The sequence below is a fragment of the Pelodiscus sinensis genome, chromosome 29, assembly GCF_049634645.1.
Source record: "Pelodiscus sinensis isolate JC-2024 chromosome 29, ASM4963464v1, whole genome shotgun sequence".
In the NCBI taxonomy this organism is placed as follows: domain Eukaryota; kingdom Metazoa; phylum Chordata; order Testudines; family Trionychidae; genus Pelodiscus; species Pelodiscus sinensis.
In genome coordinates this window covers 14,436,114-14,456,758 of record NC_134739.1, presented here as the reverse complement: position 1 = coordinate 14,456,758, position 20,645 = coordinate 14,436,114, and the positions used below count along the sequence as shown (strand labels likewise).

Genomic DNA, 20,645 nt, shown 5'->3' with positions numbered 1-20,645 from the left:
TGCAGCCCCCCCCCCCCCGCCCAGTGCAGCTGTGCTGTTTACAGTCCGCTTCACAACCTCTTCTCCCCCAGGAAAGGAGAGATACCCGCCCCCCCCCCCCGCCATTTAAGGCTGTAAAACCCCATTTCATTGGTTAACACGTTACGTTTAACTGATTAAAGGGCTCACGGGGGGGGGGTAATTCCCACCCCACTGGGCTAGAGCAGGGCCCCCCCTTGCCATGGCCAGGCTGGAGTGCCCCCCCACCCCCACAAGGGCCGCCCTACCCCCACCCATTCACCTGTTAAGGGTCATGCTTCCCAGGGAAGCGGTTCCCTTCTCAGCCCCACCCTCGGGCCCTGCTCGCCTCCCCGACACCCTCCCGGCCAGGCCCAGGCTGCACTTGAGCGTTAGGCCGACCCGGCTACGGCGCTGGGGCGGGGGAAGGGGCGAGTCCCCCCACGGTGAAGCCAACCGGCTCCTGGCGCAGGCAGCCTGAAAAATCCACCCGTTAACCCGCCAGCCCCTGCAGGGGGGAGGAGTCAAGGTGAGCGGGGGAGGTCGAGGATGGAGATTAGGAGAAACGATTTCGGGGGGGGGGGGGCGCTGGGATGGGTTCCCTAGGGAGGGGGTGTTTACGCCTCAGCTGGGACGGCTCCGGGTGCAGCCCTGCGGCGGGTGCGGAGACACGTGACGGGGACTCTGAGCAAGGCGCCCCCTCCCCTCCGCGCCCGCTCCGCTCGGGGGAGGGGAGGGGGCACTCACGACGAGATGGTGATTTTCGTCTCCGTGTCCTGCTCCACCTTCTTCAGGTTGCGCCCCTCCTTGCCGATCAGCCGCCCCACGAAGTTATTGTGGGCCAGGATCTTCAAGGGCACCTCGTCAGCGCTGGGGAGAGGGGGGCGCCCGTGAGAAGCCGCCAGAGGAGAGGCGGGGGAAGGGGGGGGGGGGGGGGGGCTTGACGTGCTGCGGGGGAGGGGATGTCAGAGCGGTGGAAAGCGCTGACAGAGCAGACCCTTGGCGGCGGGGTCCGGCACAGGATCATGGGCCCCCGACACTTCCCCAGCGCAGAACAGAGCCCACGGCTCTCCGGTCGGGGTTCGTTTTCTCATGCACGGAAACACATCCAGCGGGTGTGTGGTACCAGGCTGGGATCCGCCCCCTCGCCCCCAGCATCCTGTTGGCTGAGGGGGCAGATCAGGGTAGGTGTGAGCTGAGGAGTCAGCCTCAGATCTCAGGTGGGGGCCGAAAAGCAAGAGGGCTGCAGGGCTCAGGGGCAAGTCCAGTCCTGGGCCGTTATCCTCTTTCCTGGGCCAGGCCTCTTCGGAAGCTTTTCAAGGTCCAATGAGCTAATCAATTGGGCCCTGCAGCGCCCGCTCGGTAACTTTCCCTCTAACCTTTTCCATCCATGTGCGGAATAATTTTTTACACACACCGAGGCATGTGCCAATGTGCACCACCAGTAGAACCACATGCTGCGGGCACGCTGCTAATCAGCTGGGTGGCATTGGAATCTATGCTGAGTGGCTGCCCAAGCGCCCAGCTGACAGGTGGTGCTACTAAGACATAATGGTGCGGTGAGTCCAAAGGAGAGAGCGGAGGCAGGATGAAACCAGCATTCCCTGTAGGCTGTGCTGAGAGATTCCAGATTAGCAGAGTGCCCACAGCTAGGTTATTTCTCTCTGTGGGTGGTGCACATGTACACATGCCTCCGTGCACAAAAAATTATTCCACACATGGATGGAAAAATTAAAGGGACCGCTGAATGAGACGTATAGCGAGAAAGCCGAAAGCCTTACGTCTTGGTGTCTTTTGCCTCCTTCTGCATAATCTCCAGGATCATCTTGCAGGCGGCCGAGCAGCCCTCGGGGGTAGAATGGACGCTGATGGCTTTCTCCGCTGCCCCTGCATTCTCCTTCCTGTGCACGTCAATTCTGCACGGGCACAAAACACACACAAGGGAAACACCCCCCCAGGGCATCCTGCTCAGTCACCTTTCAACGGCTCGAGTCCCCGTGCGTGGGCAAAGCTAGTGCCCCAGGACTCCCCCAGGAACCGGCTGCCCTGCACCAAGAGCCTGGGGCAGAACCTCGACTCTGAAGTCTTGGACTCCAAGGTCCCCTCGGAAAAAGCCCCAATAGGGACCAATGGCTGGAGGCTAAAGCCGGGCAAATTCCGCCTTGAAGTGAGGCTCAGATTTGTAACCGGGTGAGGATGGCTGGCCACTGGCCAAGCACCGAGGACGAGACAGAGTCTCCATCCCTTGACATCTTCAGCTCAAGCCCGGCCGTCTTCTTGGAAGACACCCAATCAACGGGCTGAGGCAGGCGTAGCCTGGCGCCGTGCTCTCGCCCCGCGACCAGAGAGCCGACTGGACAACCAAACGGTCCCTCCTCTGGCTTTAGAAATCGAGCATTGCAAGCGGGAGACCCCGGCTGTCTCCAAACACTGCGGGGGCCCGTTACCAAAGTACGTTCTAGGAGAGGAGATAGGAACGGGACGGTTCAGCCAGCACAGCCCACGCCTGCAGGGCGCAGTGTCAGGGAGAGCCGTGTGGTCCCCATCTCCATTTGCTAACGAGTGGATACGAGAACATCAGTGCGGCCACACTGGGTCAGACCAAAGGCCCATCCAGCCCAGTGTCCTATCGGCCGACAGTGGCCAAGGCCAGGTGCCCCGGAGGGAGGGAACAGAACAGGGAATCCTCACGTGATCCCTCCCTGGCTGTCCACTTCCAGACAAACAGAGTCTCGGGCACCATCCCTACCCATCCTGGCCAATAGCCGTGGATGGACCTAATCTCCATGAATCTATCTAGCTCTTTTTTGAAGCCTGTTAAATTCCTGGCCTTCACAACATCCTCTGGCAAGGAGTTCCACAGGTTGACCATGCGCTGCGTGAAGGAAAACGTCCTTTTGTTTGTTTTAAACCTGCTGCCTGTTCATTTCATTGGGTGACTCCATGACAGACACACCCAGGGTAGGGATACTGGAGGACTGGCGGCTCCAGGGTAATTCTTATAATTTAATCACAACCCTTCTCCCGCAGGAAAAATCCAGCCCCTTGCACCCACATGGCCCATACGCTGAACTCCTCCCCCACGCCTACATGCCAAGCAGCCCCTCCCAGGCTAGGGGCTGGGGATGGACAGACATGGAGGCAGGCGGGAGAAGGCGGGACTTACTTGGACTGTGTCTGCTTGGTGATGTTGCGGATAGTAGCTCCCTCCTTGCCAATGATGGCCCCCACGTACTGGGTGGGCACCAGGAGGCGGAGCGGTATGTCCACCGGCTGCTGCTTTACGGGCGCCCCTGCAGCGACGGGCGAGCCCTGCCGGGGGGCCCCCCGGGTGCCGAAACCTCCCCGCCGCCCGTTCTCCGGCCCCTGCGTCGACTGCTCGTCAGGGATGTAGGAGACTTTCAGTGCATGGTTTTCCAGCTGGTGCCCGTTCAGTTTCATGATGGCTCTAGTGCGGAGAGAAAATGAGAATATCCCTGGTCATGTCTCTTACCTGGCTCTCCGGGCCATTTGTTCCCAGCTGCGGCAGGCGTGCTGTTCCGAGATCACTCTGTGCCAAAGGGGCTTGCTCAAGCTCTGCTTTATTCCCCGGTGCAGTTCCAACCAGCTGTGCATTACGACACAAGCTTCATAGCATCCCGCCCAGACTTTCACCCTTTGGGGCACCAGACCCCCCACAGCCCAGAAGGCAACAGGATAGCCGGGCCAGGTCTTCACATGGATTTGCCAGGGGGGAAGCAGATCTTTAAGTGGCACATTCTGGCTGGAGGGCTTTATCCGTGCATCACACCCCGGCATCACACCCCACCCCCACCACTGACCAACGGTGGCCTAGTTTTTAAGACGGTTGCCGTTTCACAAGGCTACCAGTAGATGGCGCCACGTGCCCAATCAAGAGCCACAGACAGCCCCAGCCAGACAGCGCTGGTTCAAAGATCGGCGCACGCGGTCCCCTGAGCCCCAAAAGCCCTTCCATCCGCCTGTGCCCGAGAAACACGGGTTGACCAGATGTCCTGATATTGTCAGGGCCGTCCCAGCACTCGGGACTTTGTCTGATACAGGAAGCTCCGGAAAAACATCAAGTCCCGATGGTTCCCGCTTGCTATCGGCTCCCCCAAGTGGAACGTCCCCTCTAAACGACCCTGTCCCAGAGGCGGAGGCTCCTTACTCAGGTTAAGCGCCAAACCGCGGGAGACTGACTGAGCTCAGGGGTCATCAGAAAGGAGATAAGGAAGCGACCCCATTACAGCCTGGAAGCACCTTTGTGGGGAGAAAGGCGTCCCGAGACCTAGCGAAGTCACAAAGCCGGGCAAAGTCAATTTAGAAATCAACACACGGACGTTTACCAGGGACAGCGACTAACCAGGGGGTACACTATCAAGGGAGGAGGACGATTTCTCCATCCGTTCATGTCCTCCGGGCACCACTGGAGGCCTTCATGGAAGATGGGCTTTTGCCAGGCACAAGTTAGTGGCCGGGGAGCCAACAGCCTCCGTGGGTCCCTGGGAAAGTGTGGGGAGGAAGGGGCCAGGCTCTGTGCTTCTGGAAGGGGTGGGGCATCAGGCAGAAACGGGCGGGGCTGGGGGTTGGGGGCAGCCAGTCCACCTTGCTGCCCAAAGCTCAGCGTGCCGCCCTCGTCCTCAAAGCTGCACGGAGCACATGGCGTGGTGCTCCGGTGGTGATTTAAAGGGCTCGGGGTGCGGACTGTCAGCAGCTGGGAGCTCCGGACCCCTGTGAATCGCTGGGCCCCAGAGCCGACGGCCTCCTCCCCCCACCAACAGCTGAGTGGTTATTAGTTGCTCTTTATAGGGGTAACCAGGTCTGTCATTCTGCGCTAGACTGAAGGTCTGACTAGCTGAGCTAAAGCTTCCTTCTGGGCCTTAAATCTAGGACCATGGCGTCCAAGCAGCTCAGACGCTGCAGCCACTAGAGCGGCTACTGCGATAGCGAACTAGCCAGGCTCATTAACAGGAGTGTTGTGAGCAAGACACGAGGAGTCGCTCTTCCGCTCTGCTCTGCGCTGATTAGGCCCCAGCTGGAGGATTGTGTCCAGTGCTGGGCACCGCATTTCAGGAAAGACGCGGAGAAATTGGAGAAGGTCCAGAGAAGAGCAAAAAAATGATTCAAGGTCGGGAGAACAAGAGCTATGTGGGGAGACAGAGAACTGAGCTTGTTTAGTTTAGAAAAGAGAGGACAGAGAGGGGACATAAGTATCTAAAAGGGTGTTCCAAGGAGGAGGGAGAAAAATTGTTCTCCTTGGCCTCTGAGGACCGGACAAGAAGCAATGGGCTTCAACTGCAGCAAGGGAGGTTTAGGTTGGACATTAGGAAAAGCTTTCTACCTGTCCGGGTGGTCAAACCCTGGAATAAATTGCCTAGGGAGGTTGTGGAATCTCCATCACTGGAGATATTGAAGAGCAGGTTGGACAGACGCCTGCCAGGGATGATCCAGACAGTCCTTGGTCTTGCCTAACGTGAGGGCAGGGCACTGGATTCGATGACCTCTTGAGGTTCCTTCCAGCTGGGAGGTTCTATGATTCAGCCGGCCAAACAGCCACATGTGGCTAGTGTGTTGGACACCACGGATCTATGAAATCCTCCCGTTTCAGCTTTAAACGGTCTGGCTCAATCGGTCTCTTTTAAAGCTTTCGACGTCTACATGGAGTCTAGGCAAGAGGGAAATTCAATCTGGGCGGGGTCACATGACATCTAGGGGCCGTGCAGAATCGGAATCCTCCTCGTGCAAAACGAGCAAGGTGCGTTTGCAGACAAGGCTTTCGCTTCGTTAGGGACCGGGGTGGGCAACTGAAAACTCATTTCTCCCAGGGGGTTTCCCTCTTACCCGAGAGCCCCGGAAGGCTCAGAAACCAAGAGGCAAAGAAAACGAACTCAAAATATGATTGTTTTGATAGAGGCGGTGATTTTTAATCCACTCTCATGATTCTGTGTGCGGAGAAGGGAGGCTGACTCTTGCTTTTTGAGTTGGCCACGGAGGGGGCGGGACGGGGAACACTTTCTGCTTGGACAAAAGCAACTCCTCCTTTGCCACCCTTCGAGTGGCACGGGGCATCAGAGAAAGGTTAATTCACTTACTGTCTGGTCTGCTCCCGGTTTGAATAGGTGACGTTGACGACGGCCGTCTCGCTGTCTGTGTTCACTGCGAGCAAAGCACAGGGAGTTAGTGGGAGCGGTGCACGAGGGCGGGTTGGTCTCAGCAGTCGGTGCGAGGGCAGCTTTTGAAATAAAACAACTTGTATTTTAAAAGTAAGAAACGCTCCCTCCCCCCTGTTCTTCTCTCCGAGCCAGACTGCCAGGATTGAAGACGGAAGCGCAAGTGCAACTTGCCGTGATACACAGGGTGGGTGCTGGTTTCCTTCGCGGCGCTAAATCGTGTAAATAAGTGTAAGTCGGGTAGGCCCAGTTCTTCACCGAAGTCCCGTTAGCGTCAACGCCTGAGTCTCCGGGAGGCTCTGAGCCACGTGGCCAACCAGCGAACGCCTCTGACTGCTTAGTTCAAGCCGCAGTAGTCGGGATGTTACGATGCGGTTAGGAAGTTAATTGAGTGGTCGATGGAATTTCCATTGGCTACTCAATTAGTCGATAAGGCGGTTAACGCCTGGGGCAGTGGGGGTTGGGACTGAGCAGTCCTGACTTGTGCTAGCTCCAAGACCACTGGGCCTCTGCTTGCAGAAAGAGCTGCTGGGGTCTTGTACTCCATGGACAAGACGGAGCCGCAGCAGTCTGGGACCAGGCGCAAGCCGGGACAGCTGGCACATGGCAAGGTTCAGAAAGGGACCGGGAGGAGGGAGGGGGGAGGCGTGTGTGTGTACAGGAGCAAGAACAGCCACAGCTACAACAAACATCGGGGGGGGGGGGGGGGGAGAGAAGAGAGATGGTAAACTCCCTGCTTTAGCACTCCAGCCAATTGCTGTCAGAGACCAGGGTGAGACTGATCCTCGGGGGCAAGTTGCCCACATCTGCCTTCTCCCCCCAAAAACATCTGGCACTGGCCACTTTCAGACAAGATACCCAACTAGCTGGACCTTGGATCTGAGCCTGTCTGGTCCAACTTCTAACTGAACAGAGTCGCATGTGCGCGCGCGCACGCACACACACACACACACACACACACACACACTCTTACCTTGTTCACAGTTTTCTACGGTACCATACTGAGCTAGCAAACTATCCAAAACCTAGGGAAGAAAAGGGGAAACGACATTACACGGGAGTTCAAATAACCGTAGCTGGACGATAACGGAAAATCTTCCATCAAACCCGATTTCTAGGACCCGGGCAGCATGGCTTTTGCGGTTCTGTAACGTGTGTGGAGAGGCAGGAGGGCCGACAGAATTACTGGGCCCCTGGGTAAGGGGGGAGGCGGGGGGGCTTCGCGCTCACAGAAGGGGCGGGACTTTGGGCAGAAGGGGCGGGGCTGCAGGCTAACCTCCCGCCAACCCTTCAGCACCATCCAGGGCCCTGGGAAGGATTGAAAGGGCCCGGCGCCCCAGGTCCTTTTGAATTGCCGGGCCCTGGAGCAGCTTCCCCCCACAACGGCGGGTCTGTGGAGAGGACCCAGCACTGGGAGTTGGAAAACTTGGATTTCTATTACCACTGGCTTGCAGGGTGACCCTGGCTGAGTCATTTCCCCTGTGTCTCCGTCCCCCCTCTTGTCTGTTTAGTAGGGACAGCGCCTAGCACCAGGGTATCCCAGCCTCAGTGAGGGCTTCCTAGTGCTAGGGAAGACAAAGAAGGTCTGGGGGGGGGGCGTCCACTCGCTCACCCAGCTCATAGTACAAGAGCCACCATGGCCAACCGTGGCCAGTGATTTTGGGTGCCTCCATCTCTTGCTGCCCAACCTGAGACACCTTCCATTAGGAACGGCGGCTTGTAAGCTAAGTGTGTGGGCAATCACCCCGCAGTGCTTTAAACGCCGCCCAGCTGATTAGCAGTGTGCTCACTGCCGGCAGCATGTGTGTCTATTGGTGGTGCACATCTGCACATGCCTCAGTGCACAGAACAAAATTTATTCTGCCCACAGATGGAAAAAAAAGAGAGGGAACATTGACCGTGAGACCAACAGATATGGTGAAGTGAGCCGTATGCATCGAAGGCAGCCCACACTTTGATCAGGGGAAACAGGATTTGGGGACGTCGTGGAGAGGGAAGAAGCCATAGCCAAGGGGATCCAAGCACAATTTGGATCACTCTTCCAGAGAAGTTTGTACCTTGAGTGGATGGGTTGCTGACGGGAGGAGTTTAACACGTTTAGAAAGGCTACTCCCCATGTTTTGTCTCAGGGCGCAAACGTTTGTTCCTCACCCTAGAGATCAGACTCACTCCCACCCAAGGAACAGGAGATACAAAAGTCTAGCGAAAACAAGATCAACGGGGCCCACACATTTTGTGTCCACATCCAATCTGCAAACATGGTCCACGGATACCTGCACATCTGCAGGGCTGTAGATACAAAATTTGGATCTGCATCAGTGATGTGGTGGTCCGGCCACACCCTGCCCCAGAGTGGGACAGAGAAACCATAGAGAGGTCCTCCAACCAGGCAAGAGTGTCTGCAAAGGAACTGGCCAATCAGGGGCCAGGAAGGCCTACAAAGGGAGCTGCAAACCAGAGCAGCCGTCAGCGCAGGGCAGAACTCAAGGAGAGCAGATGGTGAGGCTGGCTGAGGAAGTTGTCTCCAGAAGGGGAAGTCCTCTCTGCATAAGGAGCAGACTTGGGGACTCTAGCTGAGGGCAGTTTTTGGCACACGGGAGTGTGACGCGGCCAGAGGGCTGGGTAGCCCAAAAGGTTTTCAAAGCAACAGTGCAGGCAAACGCACTCCCGCCTCTCCATTACAGCACCCACCCGTGATCCATAACTCGAAGGCAGACCTGCAGGGCTCTAAAGACTAGGTGTTTGTCGGTCATCGGTCAGGGGCACTGCTGCCCGGCTGTTTCACCTACCTCCCATCGTAGCTGGGGCGGGATATTTCTGATCTGAATTTTGCGGCTCCTGAAAGAGGAAGAAAATCCATTTCAAGTTCCGGTTGTTGCCTGAAGTGAGGATTTCCCTGCCATGCTGAGTAACGCTCAGCAACAGGGTTTTGCCCCCAAAGCACTCGTTGAGCATCAGTTCATCAAGACCCACATCGTCTTTGGTGAGGGAGGCAGCTTCACTTAGTCCCGTTTGGCAGGCCGAGACCCCGTGCAGTAGAGAGGTGAAAGTCCCAGGCCAAGACCAGGCAAGAACATCCACCAGGACAGCAGTGCTGGGGGCGGGCAGGGGTTTCTTTATGACATTTCTGTCCCAGTCATAAAGTATCTGTGATAGACCCCGGTCACCTGCAGGCGGAATCAAACCTGCGACCTCTGGAGTTTAGAACATGAGCTTCTACCACGGGCTAAAACCCAGCTGGTTCTTAGCGAAGCTGTAGAGCACACTTGTTATTCTCTCTGTAAGCGGCCTTGCCGCCACCAGCTGGCAGAGTCAAGTGTGTGGCTTACAAGAGCACCAGACGATGCTTTTGCAATTTTAGGCTCGTAGATTATAAGGCCAGGGGACCACACTTGATCATCTCTTCTGACCACTTCCCTCACGCAGCCCATGTGCTCCCCTGAATGAATTCCTGTCTAACTAGATCTTTTTGGGAAATGGCTGGTCTTGCTTTAAAAATTTCTCCTGAGGGAGGATCTTGGTAACCGTGCCAATGGTTAATTACACTCACTGCCAGAAATGTCTGTCTTATTCCTGGTCTAAATTTGTCGAGCTTCACTTTCCAATCGTTTGATCTAGTCAGACCTTTCTCACAACCATTTGACGATAATTCCACAGGTACAATGAAATGTTGAAACCTATCAGTTAAGAGAGTTTTTAAAACGCCTTCAATGGGTGCCATGTTAATTTCGTATCATCCCGGTTTTGGAATGAAAATGTCACACAGTACCATTAATAGGTAGCAAGTTTAAAACAAACCAACGTACGTTTTTCTTCACACAGCGCACAGTCAACCTGTGGAACTCCTTGCCAAAGGATGTTGTGAAGACAAGGACTTCAACAGGGTTCAAAAAAAGAACTACATAATGGTTAGATCTATCAATGGCTATTAGCCAGGATGAGTAGGAATGGTGTCCCTAGCCTCTGTTTGTCAGAGGCTGGAAATGGGTGATAGGGGAAGGATCACATGATGATTCCCTGTTCTGTTCATTCCCTCCTGGGCATCTGGCATTGGCCCCTGTTGGCAGACAGGACACTGAGCTATATGGACCTTTGGTCTGACCCCATACGGCCGTTCTGATGTTATGGATCAAGTGTAATGCCTTCCCATAGTTTATTATACTAACACTACTACTTTATCAAGCAAACTTGTAATCTGGTCTCTGGCTATGTATAAACTGCAGAATTTTTCTGGGATAAAAGCTCCGTTGCGTCCAAGTAATGCGTCCTTTTTTTGGAACAGTTTCCCAAAAAGCACGTGTGTTCTTTCAGCATCCCTGTCTTCCTCCCCATGAGAGGAATAAAAGAGGTTCCGAAAGAGGAGTTTTTTCCGAAATTTGGCCCTGTGTAGACGGTCCAAATTTTGGAAAAGCCTCTCCCGAAAAAAAAAGTGGAAAAAGATACGCAAATTGCTGTTTGCAATTTGCGTATCTTTTTTCTGATATAACTGCAGTCTAGACACATTATGTGGGTCTGACAAGGTCTTTTTTCCATAAACCTATAAGTTAATGCCAATCAACATATTTCTCTCCATTCATTCTTTATTAATTAATTCCAGTATCATCCAGTCCATCATTTTTCCTAAAATAACTGTCAAGCTGAAAGGGCTAAAATTACCCATGTCATCCCATTACTATTTTTAACAAGTAGCACAATATTCTCTCTCTCCAAGTCCTCTGGAAAGTCCCATGGTTCTAAGACTTATTGAAAAATCAACTAATAGTCTAGAAAGTGCCTCAGCCAACTCTTTTAAAGCACTTTGCATCAGCTTACCCGAACTGGCTGATTGAAAGATGTCTGACTTTAGCAATTGCTCTTTAACCACCTCCGGAGTTATTGGTGGAAAGTATTTCATCATCCCAGGCTATAAATGTGGAAAAAGTCGCATGATGCAAAGAGGGAAGAGAAATACTTATTGAACACTTCTGCATTTTCAGACTATTCCCGCTGAAATCCTGGTTTTCAGTTAAACGCTTTTTTAAAAATCCAAGGTATAATTTGCAGAAAAAGGATCCATCAATAGACATGTTATAGAAAATCTTAAAAAGACATGAGGGACAGGCCCCAGATGAAACCTACTGCTCCTCATCCCTCAAAGCTTGTGTTGCTGGGATTCCAGACCTCAGTTCCCAGCCCTCCGGCCGGAGCCCCTCTCTACAGAAAACTAAAATTTCATCCACCCCCGGCTGATCCCAGGAGCACAATTGCACCATAAGAATTTGTGTAGAAGAGAAAAAAAAAATTTTAATTTAAAATCCCACATTCAGTGTGAGGACAGGCCCCTTCTCCGGTCACATCTTGGCTCCTCCCAACGTCAAGTTCCCAAAATAGAAAAGAATCTTTTTATTTCAGAGCCAAATTTACGTCCCTGCCTCTCACTTGGACGCCGTACCCGTCACAACAGCTGCTCCAAACAGCTGAGGGGAGCCCCGCATGCAGGGGCTCAGTGCGTTTCCTGACGTTTAGGTCTCAGAAGGGAGCAGAGCAGCCGAGCCTGCTGTTGCATAGATTGTTACGTAGAGTCATATGTTTACGAACGGGAGGGGGTGGGGGGTGTTCCCCTCCCCTTAACATTTTTGCTTAAATTTAGGCTTGGATAGGATGGCACGGCGTGTTCCAACACAAGGAAGTATGCTTCATTGGTTATGGCACTAGCCAACAACTTGCTCTGCTACAGACTTCCTGTCTGACCTTGGGCAAGTCACTTAAGGCACTAGATGGGCAGCAAGTGCTCCGTAAGCTGGGGAGCCAAGCCACGAGGCTGCCCACATGCTACACGTTTCTGACTGTTCTTTCGACTGCCTTTTGAAATGGACAAAGACCAAAGCATGTCAGGGGTAGAGCCCCGCGCGGGTACAAAATTGGCATCCGCGTCTGCAAAAGCGCCCTGCGGGTAGCCACACCCGCAGAGGCGGATACAAAGGGGATAGCCCTACATTTGCAGGGCGCTAGGTGACGAGGGTCAAATCCCATTTAACAGGTGAACTGGTTAAACATGATGTTGACCGGGTTAACCGATTCAATAGGGGGGTGGGTCGGGGCCCAGGCTGGAGCAGTCTCCCTGCCACGGACAAGGGTGCTGCTCCAGCCCCTGCCATTAAGGGTGAGGCTTACCAGTGAACCATTCACATCCCTGTTCTAGATAGAAAATGTGTGTCCACCTCCACGGCGATGGAACGGGCAGCCACAGACCTGCCGGACTCTGCAGGGAACCTCTACTGCACAGCAGCGGGTCCAGGCACACAGCTAGAGAGCAGCGGGCTCTGGAGGGCCGCACCCCAGCCTCGCCTCCCCGGCTGTAAACGGGGGGAACGGCACTTCTGTCTCGCCCTGTGTGTTGTGCTCCGATGCGGCGCCGACGGGGCAGGGGCATGGAAGCACGCGACGCGCTTTGTCCACGGAGGTCCACGTGCTCCTGAACAGGTGATTTGCTGACTAGCACGGGAAGGGAAGGGTTAAGGATGCCCTCCGTGTTTTCATTTTATTTTCCTTCGATGTCGGAAACGCCGGGCGACTTGCGAGCAGAACGGTAGCTAAGTTCTCCCCCCGAGAGCGCGTCGACCAACAGCGCTCAGACGGGGAGAGAGCAAAGGGAACCGGTTCCAGCGGGTTGGCTCGTTCTGCTATCAAATGGAGAGCGTGTGTCTGTCTGCTCAAGAACTCCTCCTGAACGAGGCCACCCATTCGCTAGGCAGCTTCCCCTGAGAACGCAGGGCAACGTAAAGGGCTGGTTGTGCCAGGCCAATGGGACGAGCCTGGAATGGGATCGCTTCTCATCAAACCACACAGAAAGGAGACAGACTCACCAGGCAGGTGAAAGGGGCTGGCTGGGGAAGCCCCCCCACCCTCTGATCTGGGACTGCCCCAGCCCAGAGCTTCCCACCCCCCAGGTTCATATAGGGATGTTGCTGGCAGCTCCCTTTCATACGGGAGTGAGGAGAAAGTGCCCGGTTTGCTGCATTCCCCACGCCGGCTGGGGAGCGCAGGGGCCAGACGAGCTGTGCACTTTGTTCTTGCTCCCTGACAGGGACAGAAAGGGGACGAGCCCCCCCAAACCCCGCCCACCTCCCAACACACACACAGTCCCCAAAGCAGAACCCCTCCTCACCCCCCAACTCTGACTCCTGCCCCCTCCTTCCTCAGCCCCCTGCCCTGAGCTCCTCCTGAAGGACCTGAGCCGTGCCGAATAAACGGGCTAAGTATGAAAACATTCCAAAAACCTGCTGGAGAGCTTTGCACACCGTCCTGCAGAACAGAAAAAAGAATCATCGCTGGATTTAAATTAAAAATGTAGATACAAAATTAACTACATACGTTTTCTTTGTAAAATAAACCCTATTTAAAATCCACTGTGGAATTATGAGAGCCTAAAATCTAACAGCGCTATCATTTAGTAGAGTCATTTACATGAACAGAAAATAATCTTCCAGTAATGCATGTTACTGCTGGTATTTTAAAGCCAAACCACTGAGCTTATAGAAGTCAAAGCTTTAGCACCTGGAACCAGAGTTTGCTGAAGCGTTAAACCAGCGTTGGACAGCAGTAACGTCTCCTGCAGGTGCCGAGTAGGAATGTAAGCAATTAACCGGTTACCCAGTAAGCCTTAGGTTAACTGGGCCGGGTGGTGGGGCCCTGGGTCAGCCATGCAGCAGCCCCATGGCCCAGGTCCCAGCCCCATGGCCCAGGTAGGGGCAGGTGGTACCCCAGCTCGCTGCGGCAGAGGTAACTCCAGCCCCACAGCCCCAGCGGGGACAAGCAGGACCCAGGCCAGGCAGCCTGCTCCACCAGGTCACAATTAACCCGTTAAACATTTCATTTAAGCGGTTAACTGTTTAACTTTAACCGCTGTTTCTCATCAATGCAGAGAGAATATTTTCTTCATTTCTGTTCATGAGCTTCTCCAGCTCAATGGACTAAGTTCATTCAAAGTGAAGACACCAGTTGGAAGTTGAAAAGCAGGAAAGCTTGTTTCTCTTTTGCAATCTATGAATAAACATGAGGGTGCGCGAGGATAACATCTACTAGTTCTAAAACCTTGAAGGACACGATGACCAGGCCAGTCAGTTCAAAATTCACCACTTACAGTTCCCTTTGTTTCCTATACCAATTCGTTCTAAATACAAATCATCTAAATACAAAACATTCTCTAGCACATTAAAGATGATTTAACTAACATAACCAATGTGAAAATGCTGTTTTTATGCATTTTCCATTGAATTCCAATCAATCCGCTGGCAGTCGATTGATCGTTTCTGCTTAGATGCAATAAATCAACTGCTGAGTGCTCTCCCATCAACTCCGGTTCTCCACCAGGACGAGATGAGCAGGTGGGGTTGACGGGACAGCATCCGCTGCCGACTTTACGGTATGGACGGCACCACAATAAGTAGGTCCAAGAATGTGTGTAGCTGAAGTTGAGTATCTTAGATCGATGGGAAAGCGGGTAGCATTGACTAGGCCTAAGACAGCTGCAGCTTCCAAGTTATCTTCAAGTCTAAACCTTCCAACACCTCCCCCAACACCGGCCTACATGCCACATCGCTGGAAAAATAGCCATCGGCTATTTGTGGATAGTTCTCTGAAAACATCCACACAGTGTGCAGCGGCAGTCAAAAAAGCAAACTGGATGCCAGGGATCATTACAAAAGGGATAGAGAATAAGACAGAAATTATCTTCTTGCCTGCTGTATAAAACCATAGTACGCCCACATCTTGAATACTGCAAACAGATGTGGTCACCTCATCTCAAAAGAGATCTATTGGCATGGGAAAAGGTTCAGAAAGGGGCAACAAAAATGATGAGCGGTTTAGAACAGGTCCCACATGAAGAGAAATTAAAAAGACTTGGACTTTTCAGCTTAGAAAAGAGGAGACTAAGGGGGGGTATGCTAGAGGTCTATAAAATCATGACTGGTGTGGCAAAAGAGAATAAGGAAAAGTTATTTACTTATTCCCACAATATAAGAACTAGGGGTCACCAAGTGAAATTGATAGGCAGCAGGTTTAAAACAAACAAAAGGATGTTTTTCTTCACTCAGTGCACTGTCAACCTGTGGAACTCCTTGCCAGTGGATGTGGTGAAGGCTAGGACTTTTAACAGGGTTAAAAAAAGAACTAGATAGATTCATGGAGGTTAGGTTGATCAATGGCATCTCTAGCCTGTCTGTCTGGAAATGAGTGACAGGGGAGGTTTCACGTGAGGCTTCCCTGTTGTGTTCCCTCCCTCTGGGGCACCTGGTATTAGCCACTATCGGGCTAGATGGACCGTTGGTCTGACCCAATACAGCCATTCTTATGTCCTTATGCACATCCAGTCCCTTTCCAACGCTCTGTCTTATGGGGGAAGTAACAAGTAAACAAGCGTATAAATAACACACTCTCACTCTCCTATGTAGCACTTTAAAGACTAACAAGATGGTTTATTAGGTGATGAGCTTTCGTGGGCCAGACCCACTTCCGCAGATCAAATAGGGGAAGAAAATTGTCACAATTTTATGGTTGTGACAATTTTCTTCCACTATTTGATCTGAGGAAGTGGGTCTGGCCCACGAAAGCTCATCACCTAATAAACCATCTTGTTAGTCTTTAAAGTGCTATATAGTCCTGGGTTTTTTTTCTCTCTTTTGAAACACACAATAGAATCTGCTTGCAGGAAATGCCAACCGCGGGACTCCAGTCACCGCAACACTGAAGCGGAGGTTCCAATGCTGCTCATTCAGCCCTCTGCTGAGAGCCCGGCTTTTACCCCAAATGAATAACCTCCGAGTAAGGCAGCTCCCCGGCATTCAATTCATGATGGGGCAAAGCCAGCGATTCCTGGAACCTCTTCCTTTTTGCATGGCTGAGAGACCCTCGCAAGGTGTCATGATCAATTTCATCTCGCTGGAGGCAGGGAGATGTGTCTCCCTGTGTGTCTGGAACGGCGCCAAGCATGCCAGGGCCCTGACCGAGGCTGCAACCAGTAAGCAGCACCGTAACACAAAAAATCATCTCGCACTCTGTTTCCTGGGACGCTATCGGCTACTAAGGGCAGGGCAGGGTGGGTGCGGTCAATGCGATCTGTCTTATGCTGACGGCAAGATCCCACTTCCAATCCTTCCTTATGCTGCAAGCGGCAAACCCACCTGGTAAAATGCGTCTCCCTTCGACTCTCTGTCATAAGCTGCTGCTTTAAAAAAAAAAAAAAAAAAAACAGCTGCGGGGATATTCTGGGGGGAGAGAGGGGACCAAGCAACCCCAGAAATGCCTCCCTGCTCATCAACACTCTTGTATCGTCCCGATTTTGCATCATGTATTAAATATAAAATGCCAGCCGCAGATTGCAGCTCATTCTGAACGCCCTCCGCCTGCGTCCTCCTCCAGAAAGAGGCGTCACTGACTCCCACCTGTTCATGAAATCCAAATCCCAGAACACAAGAGCTGGAAAGGCCCTCGAGAGTCATCGCGTCCAGTCCCCTGTCCTCACGGCAGGACCAAGCACCATCTTCTACACCACCCCTGGCAGGCGTCTGTCCAACCTGCTCTTCAATATCTCCAGCGATGGAGATTCCACAACCCCCCTGGGCAATTTATTCCAGTGTTTAACCCCCTGACAGGCAGGAAGTTTTTCCTAATGTCCAACCTAAACCTCCCTTGCTGCAGTTTAAGCCCATTGCTTCTTGGCCTGTTCTCAGAGGCCAAGGGGAACAATTCTTCTCCCGCCTCCTTGTAACACCCTTTTAGACACTTGAAAACTGCTCTCATGTCCCCTCTCAGTCTTCTCCTTTCCAAACTAAACAAGCCCCATTCTTTGTCTTCCCTCCCAGCTCATGTTCTCTCGACCTTTCATCGTGTTTGTTGCTCTTCTCTGGACCTTCTCCAGTGTCTCCACATCTCTCTGGAAATGTGATGCCCAGAACAGGACACAATCCTGCATTTGAGGCCTAATCAGCACAGATGCAAACTTTTTTCAACCTTAGGTCCTTCTACGGCCTGTTCTCAGAGCAACAGAGCACCTCCCGGTCTCTAAAATACTCATCTTCACTGACCCATTGGAGTTAGGGAGGTGACAGTATCCTCATTTTACAGAGAACGGCGGCACCATCTGGCCAAGCAATTTCCTCAAGGCCACACAGGGCAGGGGTTTCGATCGCAGGTTTCCCAGGGCAAAGACTAGTGTCCTAACCCCTGAACCAGTGCTCTGCAAATTTCCGGAGGTGGGGCAAGGGGAGACAAGGCAGGGCATTTCTAGCCTGGAGATTGTTTAAAGATCCAGGCATGGAGTGAAAGCTCGAGGTTAGTTCCACCTGTTTCCCAAATCTGTGGCCAGTGAGAACTTAATGCTCATTACTATGCTTTGCATTTGAGAACTGTAATAAAAAGTTATCAACCCTCTTCCCAGTGCCCTCTACTGGACAGACTCAGAACCACTCAAGTGCGTGTCAAAGGCTCCGTACTGCTCCCAGATCAGAGAGATTCTCCAAGGAGAGGACCTGTGCGGTTTGGAGAAAGAGGATCTTGTTTCTACCCCCCCACAATGAAAAGCACGGTTAAAAAAAAGGCATTACGTTCCAACTGGCTCCCCTTTCATCTATGGATCTTTCAGCCATCGACAAAGGCATAGGTTAAATATCCTCATTGGCCTCGCGTCACAGACAGGAAAGAGAAGAGACGCAAAGTTCAAAGGATTGGCCCGGGGTCACCCGGCAATCTGGAAGCCATCTGGAATGGAACGCACGTCTCGGGACTCCGGGTTTTCCACCCTAACCACGAAATGACACTTCGGTCCAAGTTTTTGCAAGTGCAGAGTTTTTGCAGCAAGTATGAGTGGGCACGTAACTATCGGATAGTGTGCCCACCTCCACTGTCTCAGAGCGGCTTACATGCGTATTGCTATCCCTGCTTTACCAAGGGGAAACTGAGGCACAAAGCAGTGACGTGACCAGCAGATGTTGTACTGGTATGTGGCAGAACCCCTCAATTTGAGACTTTGGGGAATAAACAAAAGAGAGTCGGGGTGAAAATAAGGCTTATGTTGACAATATAATGAGGCTAGGCAGAATTTTTTATATATATACAAAATTTTGACCAATAGTATTGATTTTTAATGTTAAGCTTTTTTCTCCAATTTTTATCAATTTACTTTTCACAGTTGGGCAAAGTTCTGGGTTTAAACATTGTATATTTGTATTTATTTAAACGTTCACAGCTGTTGGAAATTATGGGGTAGCCAGGGCTTGTGGGAGGGTGGGGGACCAGATAATTGTGATTTAACGATAGTTGGCACTGGGATTCAGAAAGCTAGTGTTCTACAACCACTGTTCGCATCACATATCAAACACACACAGCAAATGCCAAGTTCTCAAACACCATTTTTCTTGCTTTATTGGTGAAGTTTGATGATCACAGATAGAAATGGTGCACACGTGTTGAAATTAGGGATGTAAAATTTCGATTAATTGGCTAATCGAATAGTCGGTGTAATTTGCAACCACTATTCGATTAGTCGATAAGGGCGCCTCCGAAAGTGCCACATGGAGCTCGGTATGAAGGGGGCATGGCCGTGACCAGCACACCCCACCGGTGCCAATAAGGTTCCTGCGCCGGCCACCGGCAGGCTGCCCCTGCACCACGCTGATGGTCTAGGCAAGAGGCCATCCCCTTCCGGTGACTGGGGTGGAGTCGACTTAGGAGACATCGTCCAGAGCTAGAGAACTGGTATTGGTGTCAGGGGGCTGTGTCGGGGGCCTGGAGGCAGGTCTGAGCACGCTCTCACAGGGCGGGGAGGGGGCAGAATACCCCCCAGCCGGCCCCTTTCGCCTGCCTGGTGGTTCTGTCTCTTTTCTGTATCGTTTTATGTCCTATGCATCGAGGGAGGGGGAGGTATATTTTATAATATTACAATAATTTGAGGTGTAAAATTATGTGTTCATATTAAATAATTTTTAAATTAATTTTACGTAATTTGTAATTTAAATATAAATTTAAGGGTCTTTTAAATTGTGTGTATGATACATAACTTCTTTTGTTGAAATAAAAACAAGCATAGACTATGGTTAATCAAATGGAACAGGCTTCTGTGAAAATTTCAGACACTTCGTAAGTTTGAGATTTTGCATAAACAGAGCTCGACAAACTACTGATCTACTCATCCGTGGCAAGTAGATTTCAGCCCAGCGCCCCGTTCACCGGCGGCGCGTGCATGCGCAATGCGGGCCTAACGAGAGGCTTTCGCCACCGTTTGTCAAGCCCTGAGCATAAAGATAGAATTATTCATGCAATTGCAAAAAATTGACATATTTATTGATATAATTAATATACATTTTGTGATTTTATTTGGGAATAAATAACTAAAACACAAAATATTAACAAAATAACCCCTTCCTTTCTCCCAGTGCCAGGCACTCCCATACCCCCACTGCAACCCAATCCCCCTCCATTCCCCCAGAGCCAGGTCCCCCCCAACCTAATGCTTCCCTCCTCCCCCATAGTCAGGCTCCTCCAGCTGCCCCCAACCTAATATCTGGGTCCCGGAGTCGATGTTGCCGCCTGAGCCGTGAGCGCGGGCGCAGAGTGGCCCGGCTGGCTGTGAAAAATTTCGATAGGGCCGCAAGCAGCCCCCCAAACGCCAGTTTGACACGCCTGCTGTCAGGTATGGTAAGAGGACGCTGCCCACGAACCTGGGGGCACTAGCTCTTACCGATTACAAGTTCTTGGGCAGACAGACGGACTCACTCGCAGACAAACTCAAATAGAAAGGGGTTTTCAACCAGTGGCCCACAGCCCCTCGGGGCGGCCGCAGACTGTGTCTAAGGGGGCCACAAAAGGACCGTGGTTTTCCACAGTGGTCCGTGGATACTCGGGGGCCTGCAGATTCCAATTTCCAAAGGGGACCGTGCCAGCAGCCGGCCTTTTTTCGGGGTCCAGAAATGGGAAAAGGCTGCAGGCCCCCGTAGCACAGTAACGGCCGCCCCTTCCCAAAGTGCTCCTAAAAGCAGTGGGGGAAGAGTTCACAACAAGACTGTTGCTGGGAGAGAGCGTGGGGCTGGGACCCAGATCCAGGCTCTGTTTCTAGCTCCTGCTGGGGGACCCTGCGCAAGCCACTTCCCCTGCCGTGTGCCTCAGTTTCCCCACCTGCAGAAACAGGGCGGACGATACCAACCTGCTCTGTGATCTACTGAAGAAAAATGCTCGAAGTGTCAGCAACGAGCGGCCTCGTGTCTGCCAAAGGCACGGGAGGCAGGGTGGGGCGGCCGGGTGCTAACGCGCGATCGAAAGGAGGAGAATGTCAAAAGCCCTGGGCATTTCCCCTGGGCGCTGCTCCCGGCGAGGAGGGCTTGGGGCGGCAGGGAAGGGAGCCTGGTGCTGGCAGACAGCCGGCGTGTAACTGAACCAAAGGGGATGGACCTGTGGCAAGCCACAAAGACTTGGCAGAGCTCAGGGAGACGCCAGCTGTAGCAG

The 20,645-nt window shown here is 52.5% G+C and overlaps 1 protein-coding gene across 2 annotated transcripts in view; it reads right to left on the bottom strand.

Annotated features, from left to right (window-relative positions):
- IGF2BP1 (insulin like growth factor 2 mRNA binding protein 1) overlaps nucleotides 1-20,645 on the bottom strand; it is a 58,532-nt gene that overhangs the window by 20,599 nt on the left and 17,288 nt on the right. For both annotated transcript variants that reach the window (XM_075911557.1, XM_075911556.1), the window contains exons 3-8: nucleotides 8,957-9,005; nucleotides 7,141-7,192; nucleotides 6,090-6,153; nucleotides 3,164-3,445; nucleotides 1,779-1,913; nucleotides 745-867 (exon numbers count right to left, since the gene is read on the bottom strand). In XM_075911557.1, the coding sequence (XP_075767672.1) occupies nucleotides 745-867; nucleotides 1,779-1,913; nucleotides 3,164-3,445; nucleotides 6,090-6,153; nucleotides 7,141-7,192; nucleotides 8,957-9,005 (705 nt within the window). The remainder of the gene's footprint in view (nucleotides 1-744; nucleotides 868-1,778; nucleotides 1,914-3,163; nucleotides 3,446-6,089; nucleotides 6,154-7,140; nucleotides 7,193-8,956; nucleotides 9,006-20,645) is intronic.